General features: G+C 44.6%; 2 protein-coding genes across 2 annotated transcripts; one reads left to right on the forward strand and one right to left on the reverse strand.

Moving 5' to 3' along the window:
* The first annotated feature begins 290 nt into the window (after positions 1–290).
* On the forward strand, positions 291–7,501 carry TEX30 (testis expressed 30). The gene is made up of 5 exons (XM_086482069.1): positions 291–308; positions 2,740–2,970; positions 4,429–4,480; positions 5,975–6,177; positions 7,288–7,501. The coding sequence occupies exons 1-5, from the start codon at positions 291–293 to the stop codon at positions 7,459–7,461; spliced, it is 678 nt and encodes a 225-aa protein (XP_086338195.1). The 3' UTR covers positions 7,462–7,501.
* A 2,262-nt stretch (positions 7,502–9,763) lies between these two features.
* On the reverse strand, positions 9,764–21,466 carry POGLUT2 (protein O-glucosyltransferase 2). Its single transcript, XM_086482071.1, has 10 exons — positions 21,288–21,466; positions 18,913–19,118; positions 18,321–18,526; positions 17,497–17,574; positions 14,227–14,399; positions 11,994–12,231; positions 11,196–11,405; positions 10,751–10,840; positions 10,105–10,209; positions 9,764–9,895 (listed from the first exon to the last, which is right to left on the reverse strand). The coding sequence occupies exons 1-10, from the start codon at positions 21,464–21,466 to the stop codon at positions 9,878–9,880; spliced, it is 1,503 nt and encodes a 500-aa protein (XP_086338197.1). The 3' UTR covers positions 9,764–9,877.
* Positions 21,467–21,791: the final 325 nt, after the last annotated feature.

The raw sequence follows: 21,791 nt of genomic DNA on the forward strand, positions 1-21,791 counted from the left end.
CAAAATTCCCCTCCAGCGCAAGCCCCTGCCTGCAGCCAACGCCTCCCGGTGCTCCCCCCCCTCCGGCCCGGCCCGGCCCGACCCGGCCCGGCCGCGAACCTCCCCCTCCCCTATTTTCTCTCCCCCCCTAGAGAGCCGGCCGCCTAGCCCCGCCCCTCCTCTTCGGGGCGGAGCCTTGCGCACCCGTGGGCCAATCAAGCACCGCGGCAGCCAGCCCCCGGGGCTGCCCTTTCGAGCGGCGGGGAGGCGGTGGGTTGTCATTCGCGTGACGTCACGGGGCAGGGAGCGGCATGGGCGGGCAGGCAGAGGTATGGCCGCAGTGATTCCCCCTGACCTGGTGGGGGGTCCGCCCGGGGAGCGCTGAAATCAGCCGTCCCTGTGCCGGGGCCGCCCGTGGAGGAGGCCGGCGGTTCAGGGTGGCTGTCCTGGGCCGCAGCCTGCCCAGGGCTTGGTGAGGCCGTGAGGCCCCGGGGGTGAGCCCCGCGGCCTGGCGGGCCCAGCCACCCCGGCCCCGGGGGTGAGCCCCGCGGCCTGGCGGGCCCAGCCACCCCGGCCCCGGGGGGGAGCCCCGCGGCCTGGCGGGCCCAGCCACCCCGTGGGCTCACCGGGCCGCTCGGGGGAGGCCGCAGTGCCTGGTCTGGCCCAGCAGCTGCGGCTGGCGGCTGAGCAACCGCCTGTAGGGTCCGTGTGCCTGTTTTCCGTCTGGATATGTAAGGTCCTGAAGCCTGCGGCAACTGCCTTTCCCCTCTGAGGAGGCCCTGGAGCTGGGGAAGGGGGGGGGGGGTGGGTATGCTGCCGCCTCTGCCTTCACGGGAGGGGTGTAAGCGTGGCTGTTGGCCTGCTGAGCCCCGTCTGGCCTGGTGTCTTCACTGAGCAGTGGCCAGGTGGTCAGGAAGCAGCAGCTCTGGCTGTTCAGACTTCTGGCCATCTGTGTACCCGCGCGTGAGTGCTGGTCACCCCCGTGTCCGACTGCCATCCTCTGTCCGGCATCCTCTGCCCATTTCAGCTGGGCTGAGGCTGTAAAGGTAGCAGCTCCGTGAGGGCACTGCCAAACCTCCTTTCCTGTGCGGTGCCCCTGTAGGACCAGCAACGAAGCTGGTGAAGGGCCTGGGGAACAGGGCTTGTGAGGAGCAGCTGAGGGAACTGGGGTGGTTTAGTCTGGAGAAAAGGAGACTGAGGGGAGACCTTATTGGTCTCTACAGCTACCTGAAGGGAGGTTGTAGTGAGGTGGGACTCGGTCTCTTCTCCCAAGTAACAAGCGATAGGACAAGAGGAAATGGCCTCAAGTTGCACCGAGGGAGGTTTAGATTGGACATTAGGAAAAATTTCTTTACTGAAGGAGTAGTCAAACGTTGGAACAGGCTACCCAGGGAAGTGGTGGAGTCACCATCCCTGGAGGTGTTCAAAAAACGTGTAGATGTAGTGCTTCTGGACATGGTTTAGTGGGCATGATGGTGTTAGGTCAACGGTTAGACTTGATCTTAGAGGTCTCTTCGAACCTTATGATACTATGACCACTACCAAGGAGAGTCTTTGGGAGGCAACAGTGGCATGAAACTGTGTTTCGTTCTGGCCCTGGGTATTTTCCTTTTTGCTTTCAGAAGCTGCAGCAGGTACAGGGGCACATGTGCTGTCCAGTTCCCTTTCATTCAGCAAAACATCAGCTGGTCTTGCATGTCATTCAGCATCTCCAGATGTCTGTCACAACTGGAGGCCCTCTGCCAGCTTGACCCTGGCTTAGTCTGAGTCTGTGCTGTGTCTCTCCTGTCCTTGGGGAAAGTTCAGTCTTTGACTATATGCGGCCTGCCACTCCCCTGAGTGGTTACTGCTGTCTAATTTGGAAACATTTGCTGGGCTGTGTCTTCATGTCTTGTATTTCTGTGATTTTGGCTGCTAGTTACTGTCCTGTTTATCTTGGAATATCAATTATACACATACATGAAATTTGTATCATGTGACATCTGCTCTCAGTTATTTTTGAACATTTAATGAAAAAATGAATTTCCTTTTTTTTCTTAATGTCGTGAGTAATATCTAAAACTAATGTATTCAAATCCATATTTCATAATACTCTGTTTTGGTCTTTTCCCTGTGTATTCAAGCTTGTACATGGATCCTACAGCTACAGGATTAAACAGTTGCTGCCAGCATGGAGTTGTCTTAATGCTATATATACTCCATATGGCTCTACAGACCCAAAGTAATTTGATAATAAATGTTTAGGGGCTTCTGTAATTCTTTTATTTTAATAATGTCTGTGAGAGATGGCAGATCAAAATATTTTTCCACTATAGGAAACTGTAATTATAGAAGAGTTCATATTTCTTACTTTTTAAGTCTTACAGAAGAGTTAATTTTTCTTATTGTGGAAGACTTGATATTTAAGTAGTCAATTATGGCAGTTGGCTCTCGAATAGGTAGATAATATAGTGAAGGTAAGAAGCATTTCAGTTTATGCCTTGAAGCATCCTTTGAAGCTATGGATGCTTCATTTTCTAGTGGAGAAAATAAGGTGTGGGGTGATAAGGTGACTTGCCCATTATTGCATGGAAAATGTTCAGGCCAGAGGTAGAGTTCCTCATTAAGTACTCTTAAACCGAAGAAATAAAAGTGGACTTGGCAATTTTGGATTCTTTCTTGATTGCCCGATTCTCCTTCATCATAACATGTAGACTGGGAAGATGCTTTGTTTGTTTTTTTTAAAAATTTAATTATGGGGTGTTTTTGTTTCATTTCTAGGTTAAAGTGAAAATACCTTTTGGAAACAAGTATCTTGATGCTATCTTTTCTGTCCCAGAGAAGAAATCAACATATGGAATGATTCTTACGCATGGAGCTGGAGGAGATATGAATTTCCCTCACTTAGTGTCTTTGGCAACCTGTCTTGCATCCCATGGAGTTCTGTGCCTGCGGTTTACTTGTAAAGGCCTTAACATTGCGTATAGGACTAAGGCCTTCAAAACAGTTGTGGTAAGAAGTGACCAAATTCTGCCAAAGCTTAGATCCATGGATGTCGTCTTCTGGGTTTCTTAAATTATGACCAGAGATTAGTCAGGCAACAATGGGAAAACTAGAAGCGATAGTTAGCTGAATGGAGCGCTGTCTGTAAAAAGAAACAGCAGGAACAATTTTTATATGGGCAGTAGCTGGAACAGCTGCAGCAAGTATGTGGGTTTGAGTTCAGGGAGATAAAGAAAAGCTCGAGAAAAGGATGTGAAGAAAGCAAGGGTGTTCTGCGGGAGAGCTTACAGCTGGGAAAAATCAAAGCATTTAGGATGGAAACAAGAGGTAGGTGTTTGGGAGGGTTTGGTGAGGGGATTAAAGGTTACAGCTTTGGGAGCGGTTTTGAGAGGAAAGAAGCTGACCTGGGAGTTGTGCTGGGTCTCTGAGGGCTGGTGATTGGGAGAACAAAGCTTTGGGGAAAGTGTAGGGGACTTCGGGTTGCAGGAAAAGTTGAAGCAAAAGAGATTGGAAACAGCATATGAGACTCCTAGAACCAAAATAGTCTTTGGTGTCAAAACCAATTAAACTGTTACATGCATGTGTTTATCTCTTTCTGCTGCTGCTACATTATTTAAGATGTTCTTAGGCACCTAGGTTTTGCTAAAATGAGCAACCTTCTGTTATAATAGTGTCAGCTTAGAGTATCTTCCTGTTCTGGAGTGTGTAGGAATTTTTCTCCTGATTAGTCCGGCTGCATTTACTGCGGCATGGGAAGGTAGCTTGAGTGCTTTGCATTGAGTAGCAGACATTTTTATAGGGGCACTACGTCCAGTTCTTAAGGAATTAATTTGTATTATGTCATTGAGATTATATGTACATTGAAGTTAGACTTGGCTAGCTTTAATGTGCATCTGTTCTCCATTCTCTTTTGAAGAAGCATAATGTTGTTAGTGAGTTTATATTAATATACTGCTGTGTAAAGGTAGTTTAAAGGCCCCCGCTAAGATAGCATCTGATCAGTTATCTCCTAAAAACTGAAAAATGTGTTGCTGGATTTTATCTTTTCTGTCATACATAGAATCATAGAATGGACATAACTGATTGTGTCTTAAACTTTTCATTGGAAATACATGACTTCAGCCTCAGTGAAGGGCGTTTTTGCTAACTTTGTCTTTTGATGGGCTAAGAGTGTGAGTGCAGTCTGTTACTGTAAGTTATCAGAAATGATAACACAGTAATCACTTGTGTTTTGGTATCTTGATAGTGCACCTGAAGTTTTAGATTTGCTGAGAACTAATGTGAAAATGCTTGTGTTTATTATGTTGTTGCTGCAAAACGGTATGAAATCATTAATGTGAAAAAAACAGGAGAGCAACTTGTGTGTATTTGTTTAATCTGCAGTGCTGAAAGAGCTTCCCATTTTGTGATGCCTTCCAGGTGTCTTAATTCTGACTTGTAATGCTTCTTTTTATCTTATTTCTTTAGGAATACTTAAAGCTTTCTGATGACTATAAACTTTCAGGTGTCTTCCTTGCAGGTATTGTTTTTATTACCTATAGTTTTCTCTCTTACACCACCTCTAACGACAGCCATCTGTCGTTGCTCCATTGTTGAAGTCTATCCCACGTTGGTAAGAAGCGAATGAACAGATGTGGATGACAGGTTTCAGTTTGAGGTGGGCACTAAAACCTTGCTGTCTAACGTGGGAACAAGCTGAATAAACTCCCGCTAGTCAGTGTTGCCTAGGGAGAGCGGTTCAGCTGTCTGCTGGCAGTTGGATGCTCTGTAACCCTCACTAGTTGATCAGCAGCCCGCTGGCTGCCGTGGGAAGGCAGGTGCCCAGCCCGCTTACAGACCTGCGTTCGGGTCTCTGAAGGGCACCAGCCCCGTCGCTGGTGGCTGCGCGGGGCAGGTGTGCAGCTCGGCGCTCTGGCGGCTGGCTTGAGCAGCGCTGCTGCTCGGGTCGCAGGTGGGAACATCCAGCCCGCCGCTTTCAGCGGGTTCTCTTGGGTGCACGGCTGTCTAGACCTGTTCACCCTCCTCATGATGCCACAGATCTCGCTCCAGAAGGAGGAAGGGAAGAGCAATAGACCGTGTTTTCCAGGTACTTTGGGAGAAAACTTCCTTGTCGCTTGTAAGCGACAGGGCGTGAGTTCTCTGATAATCCCTGTGTACTTTTTCACTGCAGGTCTAGTTACTGGGAAATGGAAAACAGTTTTCCCAAAGCAGGTTTTGGTAGATAAACCTAGTGGCAGATTAAAAAAAAAAATCAGTTATATTATGTGAAAAGGGAAGTAGATAGATGTGATTAGGAATAACTTGACACAGGAAACTCTGAATGTTCTCTGACTAAGTGAAACCAAATCTGCACTGGTGCAAGTTAATCCCACTGGAATCAGCCACTTCTAACACTCCATTACAGAGCATTGCCAGCTCATATGCCTCTTCTTTGAGGAGATATCGCCTTCCTGTTACTGGCTGACCTCATGCTGCAAGTTCACACTTTATTTTTTTCCTCCTTTGCTTTTACTTTTAGGCTGATGTTTGAGGTGTGCATAAACACTTGCTGGATTTGTTCTGGGAGTAAAGTACATAAAACTTTGTTTTTAATTTGAGCAGATTACGGTTGCATGAAAAAAAGTTATGCAAGGTAACAGCATTGCTGTCTCGAATTTCAAGGGTCTGGAGCATAGGAGCTGTCCCTCTCTTCCCTTTGCCCCCAGGTTGGGCCGTTGTCCCTTCCAGTATTGCAAAGGATCCCTCTCTGTTTATCTTTTCTTTTTTTCCCCCCCTTCTTTTTTAAATGGGGATGTGAAATCATAATATAACCAGACAAATATTTTAGCAGAAAATGTTGAAATTAGGAATAATATTTTTTCATGGAGCAGATGAATAAAAGCATCCGTAGCACTACTGCTAGTACACTGAAATACATGCCGTTGGATTGTTTTGGGGAGTTATTTACTTGAACAGAATGTAATGAGGTGACAGCAGATATACTCTTTTTCCTTTATTTTAACATGGGAGAAAGGCCGTTCCATGGGCTCACGAGCTGCTGCCTCTGTGATACGTCAGCTTAGCCAGCATGACGATGACTTCATTCAAGGTCTAGTATGTTTATCTTACCCATTGCATCGACCAAAACTTCAGTCCAAGCTCCGGGATGAAGATTTATTATTTATCAGGTGTCCGGTGCTGTTTGTCTCAGGATCAGCAGATGACATGTGTGAAAAAGTGAGTACCCTTGTAAATCCTGCTGTGAAGGGGGGCAGTATGGAGGAATAGGAATGAGTCTGACGTCTGTACTGGTATACATGGCTGTGAGTTTGATTAACATCCTTCTCTAAAAATATATATATCTGTTCTGAAGGAAGCCTTGGAAACTTCATTGGACATAAGGAAACCTGGGGGTGCTTCCTTTTGTTGCTTGAAACTTCTGGATCAATCTTGGTCATACACTGCAGCAAATCCATTTTTGGGCCACTGAAATACTGCTGATTTAAATGTTTTGTCCTTTTTGATAGGATCGTACAAATTAAAAGTGGCTTGTGGATGGAACGAGTTATTTACTATTCTGTTTTAACCGTTCCAGATTACAAAACACAAACACTGTGCCGTGCCACCAGTTTCTCCTTTGTCACGTTGTCATGACAAATTCTTCTAGCAAAGCAGTTCTACAAGTCAGACTTCCGTGGTAGAAAGCAGTATGTTTCCAGAGGTGAAGATCAGGTGTGCGGAGATAAGAATACAGTGGTTTTCTGCCTTGTTTTCTTGCAAATAGGGATCTATTCTTGAACAATTCAGCCTGAATTTGGGAACGTGTGCAACTGGCATTTTCCGTGCTTGGACAGTTTCTAAGGAGTCGTATAATGCTTTTGTGAAGAGTTGTCACCAAAACATCAGGCTGGCAGCCAGCAGATCCTTGGAGCGCCCTCTTAACAGGTCTTTAGGGAATTATATTGCCACTCTGCCACTCTAGACAAATCTGACTTAAGAAGTTCTGTTCCTTTATTGGTAGTATTACCCTCTGGCAGTAAAAGTGGGTTCCTTGGTCAGGGTGGGGAAGGAGCCTGCTCAGGGTTGTGACCTTTGCAGTTTTTGAAGTTCTAATTTTCTGCTTTTCTGTGTTTGAGTGAGGGCAAACCTTTGAGCAAATTCCATTATTGAATAAATTCCATTGTCATCACATCTTTCCTATCAAGATGTTTTTAATGTGCATGCAAATCTATTTGGATTTTAGGAGCTGCCTATTGTGTGTTGCACGGGTGAAGCAAGAGACATCTGTGAGTTGCACCGTTTGGAGCAGCTGCTTCTCTGACTTTTTCATTCTTATTTTCTCCGTAGCACTTGCTAGAAGGTGTGGCAAGCAAAATGAAAGCCCCTAAAAAAATCCACTGGATTGATAAAGCAAACCATGGGATGGCAGTCAAAGGACGAACAATAGACGATGTCATGGAGGAAATAAATGCCCAAGTTTTTTCTTGGCTTAGAGAGCATGTTGAACTGGAGCACAAATGATTTGCGGTGTTTAAGCAGTTTCTTCATTTGGCTGTTCCTACCTGTGGCGAATCAGAGCGTGTTATTTCTCAGGCATATTTTTTAAAACATATTTTCAGAGGTGTAAGTGTAAATGCAAATAAAACTTTTTTGTATGAATGAAGAAAATTATGCAAAACAATAAAGAACTTTTTAAAGGAAGGACAGAAAAATTACAACATATTTAATGTCAGCATTGTTTTTCTGCGTTTCTATGCAAATAACTGTACAACACTTAGTAATGCAGAGCGCTAAGTAAATGCTTTTGACTAATAATTGGAGTAATATACTGGGGAAATGACTACTTTGACAGCAAATCTTTAGGTGCCTTTCATTTCTGAGTGTATTACTGATGCTCTGCTTCTTTGAAATTAAAACCTACTGATTTGTCGAAGGCCGTGAGCACACCCCTGAGGCTGGCGGGCGGGGCTCGTACTACTCTGCCTTGGTGCTGTGTGTGTGCAATTCTGCTCTGAAGTGCAATACACTTCCAATCCAGGGAAATCTCTCATCATTTACAATGTCACTACCCCAAGGAGACAGATTCTCTGCCTGTGTGGGGAGGAGGAGGAGGCAATGCAAAGGACACAGGTCACAGTTTTGAGAAGTCACCCTCCCTTTCCTGTAAAGGACCGGTCACAGAGGCCCTTTGGAGAGAGGGGCAGAGAAGACTGTTAAATGAAAACTGATAAATTACGCTTATTCTGGCAGAGGAACTCCTGGTGGAGGAAGCCGGTGTGACGTGTTGCGCAAGGCTTCTGACAGAGGGCTCGGAGGAGGCGGGTGGGGGGTCTGGGCCTCATTACCCGTTAGCAGGAGGAACTCGGGTCTTCAGCTGAGCCCCAGCATTGCAGAGCGGAGGAAACGCTGTGTGCGCGCTTGCAGCTGCAGCCTTCCCCGTCACGGGCTCCGAGCGGCCTGTGGGCACAACCAAAGGTTACAGCAGTGTGTCCATTGCTTTCAGCCGTGTCATCAGCTGAGTGGTGACCCCCCCCCCCCCCGAGATGAAATGGCTGGTTGGTCCTGAGAAAACTCCTGAGATGGTGGCCTCATCTCCCCTGCCATGAGTTTCCCTAAAACCTCCTCCGGTCATTCTGCATCTTTGCAGCTGGCAGCTTGCTGAACGTGAGCAGGCAGCTTGGGCCTGGGGGTTGTTCTGGGGAGGAGCTGTTGGATGTGACAGCACAGAGCTGCTTAACGTATGCCAAGCCAGCCCTGGTGAGCTGAGAGGGTTCCTATGATGTTTTGGTCAGGTGCTTAGGTTGGATAGCTTCATTTTGGTGCTGTATTGTGTAAAAAAAATCTATTCGAATGTAGGTTAGTATAGTTAAATTAGAACATGTATTGTTTACCACACGGTCAAATAATTCCTTAGGCTTGCCTTTACTATAGTAAAAATAATAAGCTGGTGAAAGTTAAAAATGTTAATCAGATACAATATTCTTCTGTTGTTCCTCACAAGATGCCTCAAGAATGCTATCTGCCAGCGGTAACGTTGTTCAGTAAGCATAGCACACATCTAAATGTTTGCAAAGAAAATAGCTATATGGATTTTAAACTGACTGGCTGTGTTACAGAGAAAAGAAATCCTCACTTTGGACTGGAAACATATGTGTTAACTTTAGAATGTGATGAATTTACACTTGACTGAAAATGATCGTGGATCATTTTCAGACAATGTTGATACACTCAGAAGTAACAGTTGAATTACTTGGTGTCAGGGCAAAGCAGGTATTATTAAGAATAGACTTCTGAAACAATGGTTTAGTTTCAGTAGTCACTGTTCAATGCTACTTAATTCCATACTGCCAAAGTGAGTTTCACAGACAAAGCATCTGTGAAAAATCGTATAGAACTTAAAAATTTTACCTAGTATTCCTAAAGTGTCCAATACCGCTGTGTTCTATATTATAAACCCCTCATCACTGTCTTTGAGAATACTGATTCTCTCAGAAGGAACAAAGTTATGGTCTGAAAAGGGTGACTGTGGTGGGGTAGGTGGAGGGGTAGATTTACAATTTCTATCATCTGCACTTGCTGGCAGAACACACTTGTGAACAGACGCAGTATAACAAGCATGAGTAAAAAGTATCTGCATTTCCAAGGTAGCTCAGGACAGTAACACATGACTGATACAAACATGGTTTTTATTTTAAAAAAAAAAAAAATATATAAAAAAGTTTTTGAGTAAGGCTCTGCAACTACTGCATGATAGAAAGGAACCGGGGTGCTTGGTTTTCTTCCGTATGTAGTACGGAAGAAATATTTCATGATGCAGTAAACTTCATAATATCCATTGACGTTATCCACTGGCATTTTAATCCAAATTTTTCTTCTTTCCTTAAGAAGACAGTCTGAATGTAGGTAATTATTCAAAAAATTATTTTATTTCTTTCTGTCAGAGTTCATCTTTGGCCTGCAGTCAAGAAAGAAGAAACATTTTTCAGTTAATTCATAACTCTCTAGTCCCACAAATGGGTTAAGAAATGTTTCTGAGTTTGAGAGGCGTTGATGATCAGGTCAGGTAACTGGTACCACGCGGTACTGTGCGATGCCCGTTCCAGTTTGGCTGAACAAGAACCGAAGACACCCAGCACTTCATGTGTGATGCTGTACGTACCGTACCTTTTTTCTGTGGCAAGTACATGGAAAAAGGTCATCATCAGGCTGCTGCACCTTCTCCATCCCATCTCTGATTTTCGGCTCGCTCACTTGCAAGCTGGCATATTCCTAATTGTAAAAAAGGAGGGTGGTGTTAATTCGTAAACTTGTTAGTTTGTACATCTGGTTGTAAATATTGCACCAACTCAGCGGAGCAATTCTGTAAAAACTCTGGGGCCACACAATCCATTACTCCGCGCTGTGTCACAGACAGGGTAAGCAGATACTTCACTGCGGACAGGAGCCCCCGCGGGTGCCTCACTGGAGCGTCGGTACCTCGGTGCTAATGCACAGGTATTTACAGCTGCGCTTCACGGGGCGCGCGCCTGACGTGGAATTCTTTGATCATTGTGGGCAACGTATTCTTGCAGATTAGATCAAGATTTATGGGATCTGACTGCTTCTCTCAAAGCACCGGCGCAGTCTTAAGAGGCGTCGGAGGAGATAACGGCACACAGTGGTGTTTGTAAACTAACTGAAGTTCTTCATTGCTGCTGCTCGCTTTGTGGCCTCGAGTACTGGACTGGCCAATTTCCAGCGGCTCCGCTGCCCTGAATTCTTTCTGTGGGATTTCTATTTTGGTGGTAGGAGCTGTTAAAAATATACTAACCTGGAAAAGTTTGAAATAGTAACAAAAAATGTGGTCTCCCATGAGATTGTTTCTTGCAAATTCTTGTCCAGACTTTGCAATATTTTTTGCCTGTCAAAGAAAATAATTTTTTAAAAAAAAATTCTCAAAAAATAGTAGTTGTTTCAGGATGCCAGTGTTGACTTTGGAGTTAAGTATAGTCTTGACAGTTTAGGATAGCATTTATTTGTATTTAAGCACACTTAAAAGTAAGGCATTCTTATGAAAATACTGATAATTTTTCCCAAGTTCAATTTAATTTCAAATTAAGGGCAGTATTATGTACTTTTTAAAAAGTGTTTTTCGTATGTTGGAGTTGACTACAATAATTTTTAAGTCCTTCTAGTACAATTCTTTTTTTGAAGAATCGCACTTTTTGCGCTCTCTGTCTAGAAACATTGCTGAGTACTTCTAACTGCGTATTTACCTCTTCATCATGCTCTTTTGCCCACTGTAGTTTTTCTAGTAGATCACTCAGGTCACTTTTGAATGGAATATAATGTTTCCAAGGCTGCAGCTCGTTATAAAAATGTTCATAGTAGATGGAGTCTTGCTTTAGCACCACACTGTTTCCTGCTAGTAGGTAAGGCAATCTGTATGCTGCCACTGTGCCATCAATATTAATTTGATATTTATACTGGAAAGAAAATGACCAAAAGTTATGAACAAACAGAAGATCCAAGTAGCTTGGTTAGGTTATATTACTCTGAGAGCACTGGTACTACTGACTTGCCGGTATTGAGAAAGGTAGGATTGGCTAGGCAAGCGTCAGTGTCTTAAGTAGCTTTTGTTATTTAGTTTGGAATTCATCACAGTGCAGGGTACACGGAGCTGCCCTCTTCACCAGTTAAGTTCTCCAGAAATTCTTAGACACTCATCCTCAGATGTGAGGGTAGATGTGCCACTTCATCCACTGATTTTCCCACTATGTTAGTTATGTTAGTAGTCCTGATTGCTGAATCAGGAAAAAGAAATGAAAAGGAACTTGGGGCTATATAGATTACACAAGGTTCTACAGAACCTTTAGATGTAAATCAAACGTTCTTATCCTTAGTGCAAGAGCAACACAGCAGCTGATCCCCCTGAAGGGATGCCTATTCATGCTTGTTACTGGTGGTGTGCTGAAAAACTAAACCCCACTTTATTATCAATAATACATATAAAGTTATTTGAATAAAGGGAAACACTGAGAGCGTAGTTCTATGAAAAATGGTTAGTGGCTTACCTTAAAAAAATCAAAAAATGAAATGTGCTTAACAATGGGGCCGTAGAGGCTTTCATCATGTTTAAAAAAAAAAAAGTTTGTGAAAGCAGCATCTATGATTTCTGGATATTTTCTGCTGAGTTTTACAAGTTCAAGCCTCTCTTTGCGGCTGTCACGCCCTCTCCAGAATGCTGTGGTATTCTTGTCTTCCCATGATGGGCCAGTATTTGCTTGAACTGACATCATATCCAGACTGACTCTGGAGGAGAAAGAAGTGATTTAACAGTGAAGCCTACTTGAAATTTTTAAAAGCGCCATTAGTGAAAAGAGTTTACAGTACCAAGAGGCAAATACCAAGGATGAGGTATGCCACGAGCACACTCCTATACATACTGTATCAGTGTTTCTGCAGCAATAACAATAGATAAGGAAGGTCAAGTTCACGGGCCTGTGGCAAGATGGCATCAGTTCAGCGACAGCGTGGAAAGAGTACCTGTCCGTTGCCATGGAAAAACAGAGCTACAAGTGGATACGGTCACCAGACAGATGAAGGTGATGCAGGGTAATGTAACTAGCTTAATGCAACATACTTCACTTCCTTAAAAACTTTGTTAAATAAACTGGGGGGGCAGGGGGGCAGCGAATTTAGGAAAAGTCTTGATAATATAGACAAGGATCCTGAATGGAATGCAGTGAAACGATAAACAGGTTCGAAATGGATTACGAAGATCTCTTAGTAGCTGGCTTTGTAGTGTTTCAAGTGAGCAACAGAGCAGTTGCCAAGGCCTGTTATGATCAGTAATCAAAGTGGGAGATAGCAGGTTCAAGGTTGAGAATTCTGGCTATGTTGGGCTTTAAAAGGTTGTGGTGGTTTGGTGTCTGGCGGGGTTTTGGCAGTAGGGGAGGAGGCTACAGAGGTGGCTCCTGTAAGAGGATTCGAGAAGCTCCCCTGGCTCCAATTTCACACATGCTTCTGGCCAAGGCCAGGCCAATTGGTGCTTCTGCAGATGACTCAATATTTAGGAGTGAAAGAACCTGTTGAGGGAGTTCCTTGCTTATGGTCCTTTGACGGTGAGTGGAGAGGAGGGCGATGACAGAGAAACAGCCTTGCGGACACCCGGGTCAGTGAGGAAGGAGAGGGGCAGCTGTGCCGGAGCAGAGGTTCCCCTGCGGCCCGCGGTGGGGTGGCGGCTGAGCCCCTGCAGCCCCTGGAGCCCAGCGGTGGCCCAGAGGTTGGCCTGCAGCCTGCGGAGGGCCCCGGGCCGGAGGAGCAGGGACCGGGCCCGGAGCAGCCGCGACTCCGAGGCAGCCCGCGCTGGAGCCGCCCGTCGGTGGGAGGGCGGCAGCCCCGGGAGGGACCCGCGCTGGGGGGTTCTGGGGAGCTGCGGCCCCGCGGGAAGGACTCCCGTTGGGGCAGTGGGTGGAGGGCTGTCTGCCGGGAGAGGGACCCCGCGGTGGGGCAGGGGAGGGCTGCGAGGGCCCCTCTCGCTGAGGGGGAAGGAGCCGCGGAGACACCTTGTGCCGGACGGACTGTGACCCCCATTCCCTGCCCCCTGCGCTGCTGGGGGGGAAGAGGGAGCAGAGCTGAGCCCGGGAAGACCGGAGGGGGGGGGGGAAAGTGTGTTTTTAAGACCTGGTTGTATCTCTCGTTATCCTTGATGGTGGTGGTTGTTCATTAAATTGATTTTGTTCTCCCCAAGTTGAGTCTGTCTTTGCCCGTGACCATAACTGGTGAGTGAGCCCTCCCTGTTCTTTGTCTTGACCCTGGAGCCTTTTGGTTGTATTTTCTCCTCCCCATCCCTCAGGGGATGGGGTAGGGGTGAGCGAGCAGCTGCAGGGGGCTTTGTTGCTGGCTGGGTGGGCTCAAACCACGACAAAAGTACAGAAAAAAGACTCTAGGAAAATCAGGGAAAAAGAGACCTGGCCAGTTGTCAGCATGTTCATGGCAGGGGGAAACAAAGCAAACAAACAAAATACCTACCCTTGCAACATTCCCTCTAAGTTCTGTTTTCACTGACTTGTTTAGAGTAATTTTGAGTAAATAAAACAGTAAAGTATTTTAATATATGTCATTTATGGTATGTAATACATAATTTGGTTAATGTTAAGATATGGTTCACACAGTTATTGCCTACCTACGGGGTGCCAATGTCTCAATGAAGAAATAAAAACAGTTAATATATCGTTCATACAAATATTTTTTTGGAACATCATTCACTGTGAATTTTTTTTTTAATTTTAAGCAATTTCTTACCGTCCCATAGTCTCCAAAACTGAGTCTGTTAAGTCGTATGTTGGCATGACAATGTCTTTTGACTCACTGGACCCACACCATGAGAAGATGGGGTGCAGGTTCTGTGGGGGCTTCTTTTTCTCCAGAGGCCAGTCCCCCAAATTAACAAAAAACTCTACATCTGGCATTTTCACCTAAACAGAAGCAAAGTAGGCACAAATGCATTTTAATACAAAGTAGTATTCTTCTGCTGGCATCCTGCATTTTTAAAAAAACCTCACCAAGAGAAAAAAACAGTCAGGTGTCTAATATACTTAATGTACCTGGAATAAATTGTTAAAAAGTTTAGAAACATGTTAGAAGTACTGAGACCAGAGTAAAGCCTCCAAGATGATTTTTTTTTTTTTTAAGATTTGCACAAAGTCATATAAGTGCTCTCTCTTTTTTTTTTTTTTTTTAAGGGATAGGCACACCCCAGTTTAGAGGACAGTTTCTTGTTACACTTCATATGATTGGCCACACAGTCTTTGTACGAGGCTAGCACTGGGATCTAGTAAGCAATTGTATAGTCCCAAGGTAAGTTGAACTGCCTTGTTGACTGTATGGAAAACTGCTGTTGGGTGGTAAATTAGTTTTCTGTCACGTCAGTGAACTGATTTGCCCCGTGTCTGCATGATAACTAAATCCAGCAGAAGTAACAGAAATGAACAGCCACGATGGGAAGACCACATTTAGTCAGCAGTGGTGTTAATAATTAAGCATAATATCCTCACTTATTTGAAACAGTTGGTAGTATGGAACCATATCTGAAATCACTGCTGCAGCCAAAAAGCAAGCAAAGTACTGTTGATGACCAGGAAATGTTGTAACAACAGGACAGAGGGCATAATGTTGTGCTATATGAAAATCTGAGCATTGTGTGTGGTTCCGGTATTTGCAAACGAAGAGAAGGTACAAAGAAAGGTAGCTACTACGATAGCGATGGACCAGCTGCCTTGTGAGGAGAAACTGAAAATGGTGGGACATTTCAGTCTGGAGAGCAGAAGGCTGAAGGCGACATATGGTTGAGTTTTACAGAACCCTGAAGCCATGTGTAATGTCAGTGCAGAACTGATGCTGTATCTGTTCTTAGTTCATCCTCCTCACGACAATAATTTTTAAAAAATATAAATCCCCTCAGTTTGCTCTTTCAAAGCAAAGGAATCCCAGACAAATTAGCTAGTCTTTGCATGCCCAAACAGCCTTCTTGCTGTGTAGCTCTTTTCTGAGAAAGGGAAATGAGAACTGCACCGTTTTCACAAGATAGGCAGGTCGTAGGTTTTATACTGTGACATAACCTTTTTTTCTTTTGTTTTTGCCTCCCTCCTTAATAAGTCTAATTGGGTAATCGACTATTATGAACACCTGATTATCATACTGGCATGTATGGAAAACTGTTGGACTAACTCCAAAATCTCTGTCCTGACTACTAACAGATAATTTATAGATTACAACTGTACATATGTGTGATTAGGACATTTTGTTCAAGTGTTATCATCAACGATCTTAGTATCTACTATGAGAAAAGATTGTCTCCGAAGAAAGAACAATTATGAATGTTAATAATTCTCAAATTAAATATACATATACATGTAAAAATATAATTTAAACATATTGCTGACTCATCATATATGCATGAAAGCATTTCTCCTCTCAAACCCCTTTATTCTTCAGACCAGAATGGCTGGTCACAGGCTAACATGTCACAATTCTTCTGTGGCCCAAACAGGTTTCATTAAGTTTCTAATTTATCTTTACAGACAGAGATAGAAATTAATAATTTGCCAAACATCAAACATCCTCCTAAATGGTTGAAGATATCCTTCTCCAACTTGATGACACGGGAAAACCTTTGGCAGAGACATCCAAGCTGTGACCCAAAGCAGTACTTTTTGTCTTCTGTAGCACACACACCAAGAGAAGAGGTTTTATTTTTTCATATTAATTTCAAAGGGGGTTTGGCTACACATTCTAACCTTCAGCACTGAACTTTATGAGTACAGTGCCATCTCATGGTCGTAATGGACGTAGAAAAGCTACAAATTCTATTTTATCTACATCCTTGATGGCAGAATCATTCAACAGGTTCAATCTTCTTCTCCAACCCAGTACATCTACTGTCTTCCAGTGACACTGTCTTAATAGAAATTCCTAAAGTATTTAATGGGGATGAGACAAATTGTGTCTTCTAGGTCTCTAAACAGTTTCTGACTTTGGAGTTAGCCAGTCTTTTCCAACATTTAGTCTAAATGCCTTTGATGCAATTTAATTCCATTATTTCTTGTCCAACACTATTGACACTGAGAATAGCTTCCATCTTCCAGAGAGCAACCTTTTTGACAATTAATGGCTACATTCATGTCTTCCTTTTTAGATGAAACCATCCCTGCTTAAATGAACCTTCATTTGTTTGTCTAGTCATTCTTAGTGCTTTCCTGTGCAATGTCAGTAACCGAACAATCTTTCCTGAAGCATGACCAATCCATCACCAATCCCGAGTGTAGTGGAAAGGTTACTTCACATTTCTTTCATGTGTTTGTTCTGTTAAATGTGTGTGTTTTCACAACAGCATGCCACTGGTGACTCATGTTAAATTTGTGATACTGTAACCATCACACTTTTCTGCAGAAAACAATCACTCCCTCCCTGTTTCAAACACATGTCCTACCTACATGACTTACCCAGCCTTTGTGTAATATCCTGCCCTTGTCACTTTATTTTATCCCCTTTTCCATACAATTTACTCTTACTTCTTAAGAAAAATTTTAATTATGATGCTGTACTGTGAGGTGCTTGCAGGTTCTTTCATTTTTGCTATCTGAAAATTCAGTAAGCATGTTCTCTAGTCCATCGTTCAGTCAAAATGTAACAAAGTTATTAAATGGGGACTGAGCCTAGGACAAATCTCTGAAGAATACATTTGTGATGCCTTTGTTATTCAGTCATCCTGTAAAATGTACTAGCAGAGACAGCGTTTTCTATTAGATGCTATGTATTTCATCTATAGGAAAAAAACCCTACACACTGTCCAAATCTGCTGTAAAAGCCTGCTATTCAGTTAACATTTCAGATTGCATTCTAGAACACGCCAACTTCAAACACGGAAAATCCATCTCATCTTTCCATTATAAACTGAAGAACAAGAAGAGCTTTTTAACAGAAATAGCAACAAATATGGTGAAGTATATTTGTAAAGCCCAGGCTTCTATAAGTTAGGACATGTAGAATAAATGACTGTACAGATCTACTCACTTTTCTTGTCAAAGAAAGCAGTATGGCATCCATGAAAATTCTGAAGCCAACATGTTCCCCATACGTCTTTATATAAACCTGAAAATAAACACAGGTTTTACTGGTCTGGTGTTTTTTTCATTTCAGAGAACGGCTGGCACAATTTAGAGCTCTGTTAATCACTTAGTAACTAGTCAGACAGATTGTACGGCTGTACAGATTTATGAATCGGCTGGGAAGCCTTAGAAATCTCATCTCTCTAACTCATCACAGAAAAGTGACCCAAAAAAAAGGACAAGCTTTGCTTGCTTTTGCAGACATTTTAGGTCTGTCTCATGGAAACAGAAACTGGTTGCCTGTTTCTGTTGTGTCCCATCGTTCTCATTTCCATATGAAACTCTACTGAAAGTCAGTACAGTTTTGTTAGAAAGAACTGTAGCTGTGATCCTCAGTCGACCTAAACGTGGTATTTCTTTACCTCAGAATTATGCACAATGTAATTTATTGATGCCTGTCAAATTAGATGATCAAGACACTCCACAGCAATATTACTCAGAGAACATGAAACTGTGTTAGCATTTAGGAGACTTGGGTCTGTTCCCAGGACTCACACTGATTGCTTGGAGAGCAATCTGCCTCCACTGTGCTTCACTTGTAGCGTGGACAGAAAGCACTTTACAAAGTAGGGCAGATATTGCTGAGCTCATATACAAACTGCAAAGTATTCAAGGACAGCGAAGCAAGCAAAGGAAGTTTATCTTAAAGACCAGGCTACAAGAAGCCTTTCAACTGGGAACAGCCAAACAGACTAGTTGTATGACTTGCCACCAAATCCCATTCCCTACCTCGTTATCTTTGATGGTGTAATGACACAAACTCTGTCTTTGTCCAAACCGCTGTGGAATCTCTTTTGCAATCTTATCTGGATCAACAATGGGAAAATTTGCTAGGTCTCTTTGAATCTGTGGAATGATCTGAGGGCAGTTCATCTCTTCCAGCCATGCACTGCTCTCCTCCTGAGGGCAGTCACAGTTTTCATGGTAAATAGGTCCTATCAGGAACACAATTATTTTATTTTTAATAAGTCGCACTATTGAGCTGTTGAGCTCACAAAAGAGGGTCAGGCACTGGGCATTCATTGCTTAGGGGCAAACCTTCAGCAACTCTCAATGGATGTTTTAACCTTTTTTGACTCCAATGGAGTCATGCCAAGCTCCATCAGCTTATGTGTGAGCCCTGCACATAGATTTGCTAGGCAACAGCTTCACAGCATTTGTTTCTTTTTATTATTTTGAATAGTACGTGCAGGATGCTTATAATGAATCCATAATTCTGATGGGATTTGATAGCCTGGAGAAGTACCGAGGTCCTGCAGAATCCTGTGCTAATCCTAGAAAAAGCCATGATAAGAAATCTGTGTGTAGTGCTGCTTCTTACCTTCTAAAATGTAGGGAGACTTTGCAACATGTTTATCTCCAGTTTTGACTTCTATCTTCAGGTTTTTGTAGCTTGCATACATCCTGTATCTCACAAGGAAGGAACCATCTTTTCTGTCTAATACCTGCACACCAACGCGAGTGAACTGTTCATCAGGAGCGGTGATCTTCACCTGGAATGCACTTTCACCCGGTGATGAAGTGAACCTACCCAGAAAACAAGTGGGAGCTTAATAAAAAAGGAAACACACAACAGCTTTCTTAGTCTGATCCATTCCTTTTCAACTTGACACATTTCCAATGACTTCACTGAGCCCCGCTAGGTCTTCATGAGCACGTCGTAACGTTCACAAGCAAGGCGTGATCTTTCCGAACAGAATTTTGTTAGGCTACCTAAAGCGTCTCATGCTGTTAGAAGCAGTAGGTATCAAGAAGTTTCCACTCAGATACTCATGAACACACCTCCAAAATCACTTGGTGCCCAACATGTTCAACAGTGTCGGAAATAAGTTCTTTGATTATATAGGAACAGAGCACCTTTAAAAATCCAGCATAGCTCTTGATTAGTAGTAGCTCAAGTGTAAAATGATGGGAAGGTAGAAAGCATGCAGATAAAAGGATCTTGGTAGATATATCTTGGTGTCCCGTCCTGTAGGGACAGGACAAGGGGCAATGGTTTTAAACTGAAACAGGGCAGATTTAGATTAGATAATTAGGAAGAAATGGGAGGTGAGACACTGGCACAGGTTGCCCAGAGAAGCTGTGGCTGCCCCCTCCCTGGCAGTGTTCAAGGCCAGGCTGGATGGGCCTTTGAGCAACATGGTCTGGTGGAAGGTGTCCCTGCCCATGGCAGGGGGGTTGGAACTGGGTGATCTTTAAGAACCCTTCCAACCCAAAGCACTCTGTGATTCTATAAAAAAAATAAATACTAGAACAAGCTTCACTTTAGCAGCTTAATAAGTCTTATTGTTTTACATACGGAAGCAAAATGTTTCCAGATTACCTTATTTTCCAGGTATTATTTAAGCAAGTAGAGTGAAGTTAAACTTCTTGATCATTATGGCAGCTCATACAGGAGGAAAAAAAAGGATATTACAAATGCCAGTGGGGTAGGGAAAAAACATTGGAGTGGTATCGTGTAATTCAGTGTACTTATGACATTGTGGTAAAATTCACCGTCCACCAATCACAGAAAAATCTCCAGAACACCAAATAAAATAATTTGGAAAACCAGGAAGTTATCACATGTCATTGAGCTATTAAAGTCGGCACAGTCAAAATGCTGCACCTGCCAACTTTCTTCCACCTCTTTAAACATGATCCCAATTATGTAGGGAGAGAGATTGTCCCCAATTATTGGGGCAGAGAGAGATATGGTGGGAGCAGCTGGACTAACGGATTACAGCCCAGCAGCCTGGTCACATTTCCTGAAACTGGTCCAGACATACTAGAGAGCTGCCAGTTCCACTAAACGTAGGAAATACTCTCCCAAGAGAAGCTGAATTGGCAGCTTCCAGACTTGCACGTGCCATGGTGCATCTAACCTGGATGGGAGCACTCTGAGCTCCTATCTAGCTTGGACGGTCAGGGTTTCTTTCCTGTAGAAATGGAAAGCCCTGAGTGTCTTCTGAAAACTAAGTTTACCTATTTCATTCCTATGAAGTTCACCTAATGGCCTATAGAGTAATTCCTAAATGACTACTGATCTTGTGCCAACGCCTTTAGGAGAAACACTGATGTTCCTAACAGTGGAAACAAGCAGGACACCTCAACAGGTGTATCACAAATTAAGTATGTTAGTTATTGTCAAGGTTTTGACAAAGCAGAATAAAACATAACTTGTTGGTTGGACTAACACACGTGTTTTGTTGTTGAATATTTTCATCCTCTTATCTCATCCCCTTGTGCAGCTATTTGATACTCCTAAAAGATTAATTAGCTTTTTCAAAAGTCAGGGTGGGAGCCTTCAGCCTTCCTTTTCTACACGAAAATACCCAGTAAATTTCTGCCCCAAAGGTGAAAGCGGTTCAGCTGGGACATGGGCAGACAAGGTCAGCCTCGCCGAGGACGGGGCACTGCTGCGATTCCAGGAAGGGAGGCGGGAGCAGGGCGCTTCGCTCCTTCACAAGAAATCCAGCAATTAACGATTCCGAACCAGGGCCCGCAAATACGTACGGGGCTGCTCGCCGTGGGGGGAAGTCGCAGGGGGTGCAGACGCCCGGCGAAGGGCGCGTAGAAAGTCCTGCCGCTCCCCGCCTAACTCGTTTCCCCCTCCTGACCGGGAGGGGATCGGCGGCCAGGGAAAGTCACCTTTTAACCGATCTCTCGGATTTTTTTCTGCCCACCATCTCCGTGAAAATCAGCCGCCGCGCTTACCTCTGCCCTTCGGCGTCCACGGCCTGCACGTAAAAATAGCGAGCGGGGAGGGCAGCCTCCGCCCGCAGCCCGGGCCCCCATACCGCACTGCGCTCGGGGCTCAGCCGGCCGCCCCCGCCCGCCGCGGCTCCCGCCGCCACGGCTCCCAGGGCGACGCAGAGCGGCCACAGGCCCCGCATTTACAGCACTTTCCCCGACAGAGAAACACCGCCGAGGCGCGGGAGGGACAGCGGCCGGGACCTTCCTCCTTCCCTCACCGCGGCACCGGGGAGTCCCGACCTCGGCGCGGCTGCATGGGACGGAGGCGGAGTGGGATCGCGGAGCCGCTGCCACCCTGTCCCTGCGCCCGGCTACCGCCTCGGCTCCTCAGTGAACCATCCCCGCGGCGCCTGAGGGGAGCGAGGCAGGGCGGGGCGGGCGCCCCCACACTCAACTGCTTCCGCGGGGACGGGGCGGGGCGGGGCGGGGCGGGCAGCGCACCACTTCCCGCGCTGAGCGGCGCTG

This window comes from Leptosomus discolor, chromosome 1 (assembly GCF_034619465.1).
Source record: "Leptosomus discolor isolate bLepDis1 chromosome 1, bLepDis1.hap2, whole genome shotgun sequence".
NCBI classification, from domain to species: Eukaryota; Metazoa; Chordata; class Aves; order Leptosomiformes; family Leptosomidae; genus Leptosomus; species Leptosomus discolor.

What these genes read in the sequence shown, in the direction of transcription:
- TEX30 (XM_086482069.1), top strand. An exon ending in AGGCCTTCAAAACAGTTGTG is followed by an intron (nt 2,971 to 4,428) that starts GTAAGAAGTGAC and finishes TTATTTCTTTAG; the next exon opens with GAATACTTAAAGCTTTCTGA. An exon ending in TTCAGGTGTCTTCCTTGCAG is followed by an intron (nt 4,481 to 5,974) that starts GTATTGTTTTTA and finishes CATGGGAGAAAG; the next exon opens with GCCGTTCCATGGGCTCACGA.
- POGLUT2 (XM_086482071.1), bottom strand. Translation starts at nt 21,466, where the DNA reads ATGCGGGGCCTGTGGCCGCTCTGCGTCGCCCTGGGAGCCGTGGCGGCG. An exon ending in CATTTTTTGATTTTTTTAAG is followed by an intron (nt 11,406 to 11,993) that starts GTAAGCCACTAA and finishes TTTTCTTTCCAG; the next exon opens with TATAAATATCAAATTAATAT. An exon ending in CAAAAGAGCATGATGAAGAG is followed by an intron (nt 10,841 to 11,195) that starts GTAAATACGCAG and finishes TTTCTTTGACAG; the next exon opens with GCAAAAAATATTGCAAAGTC.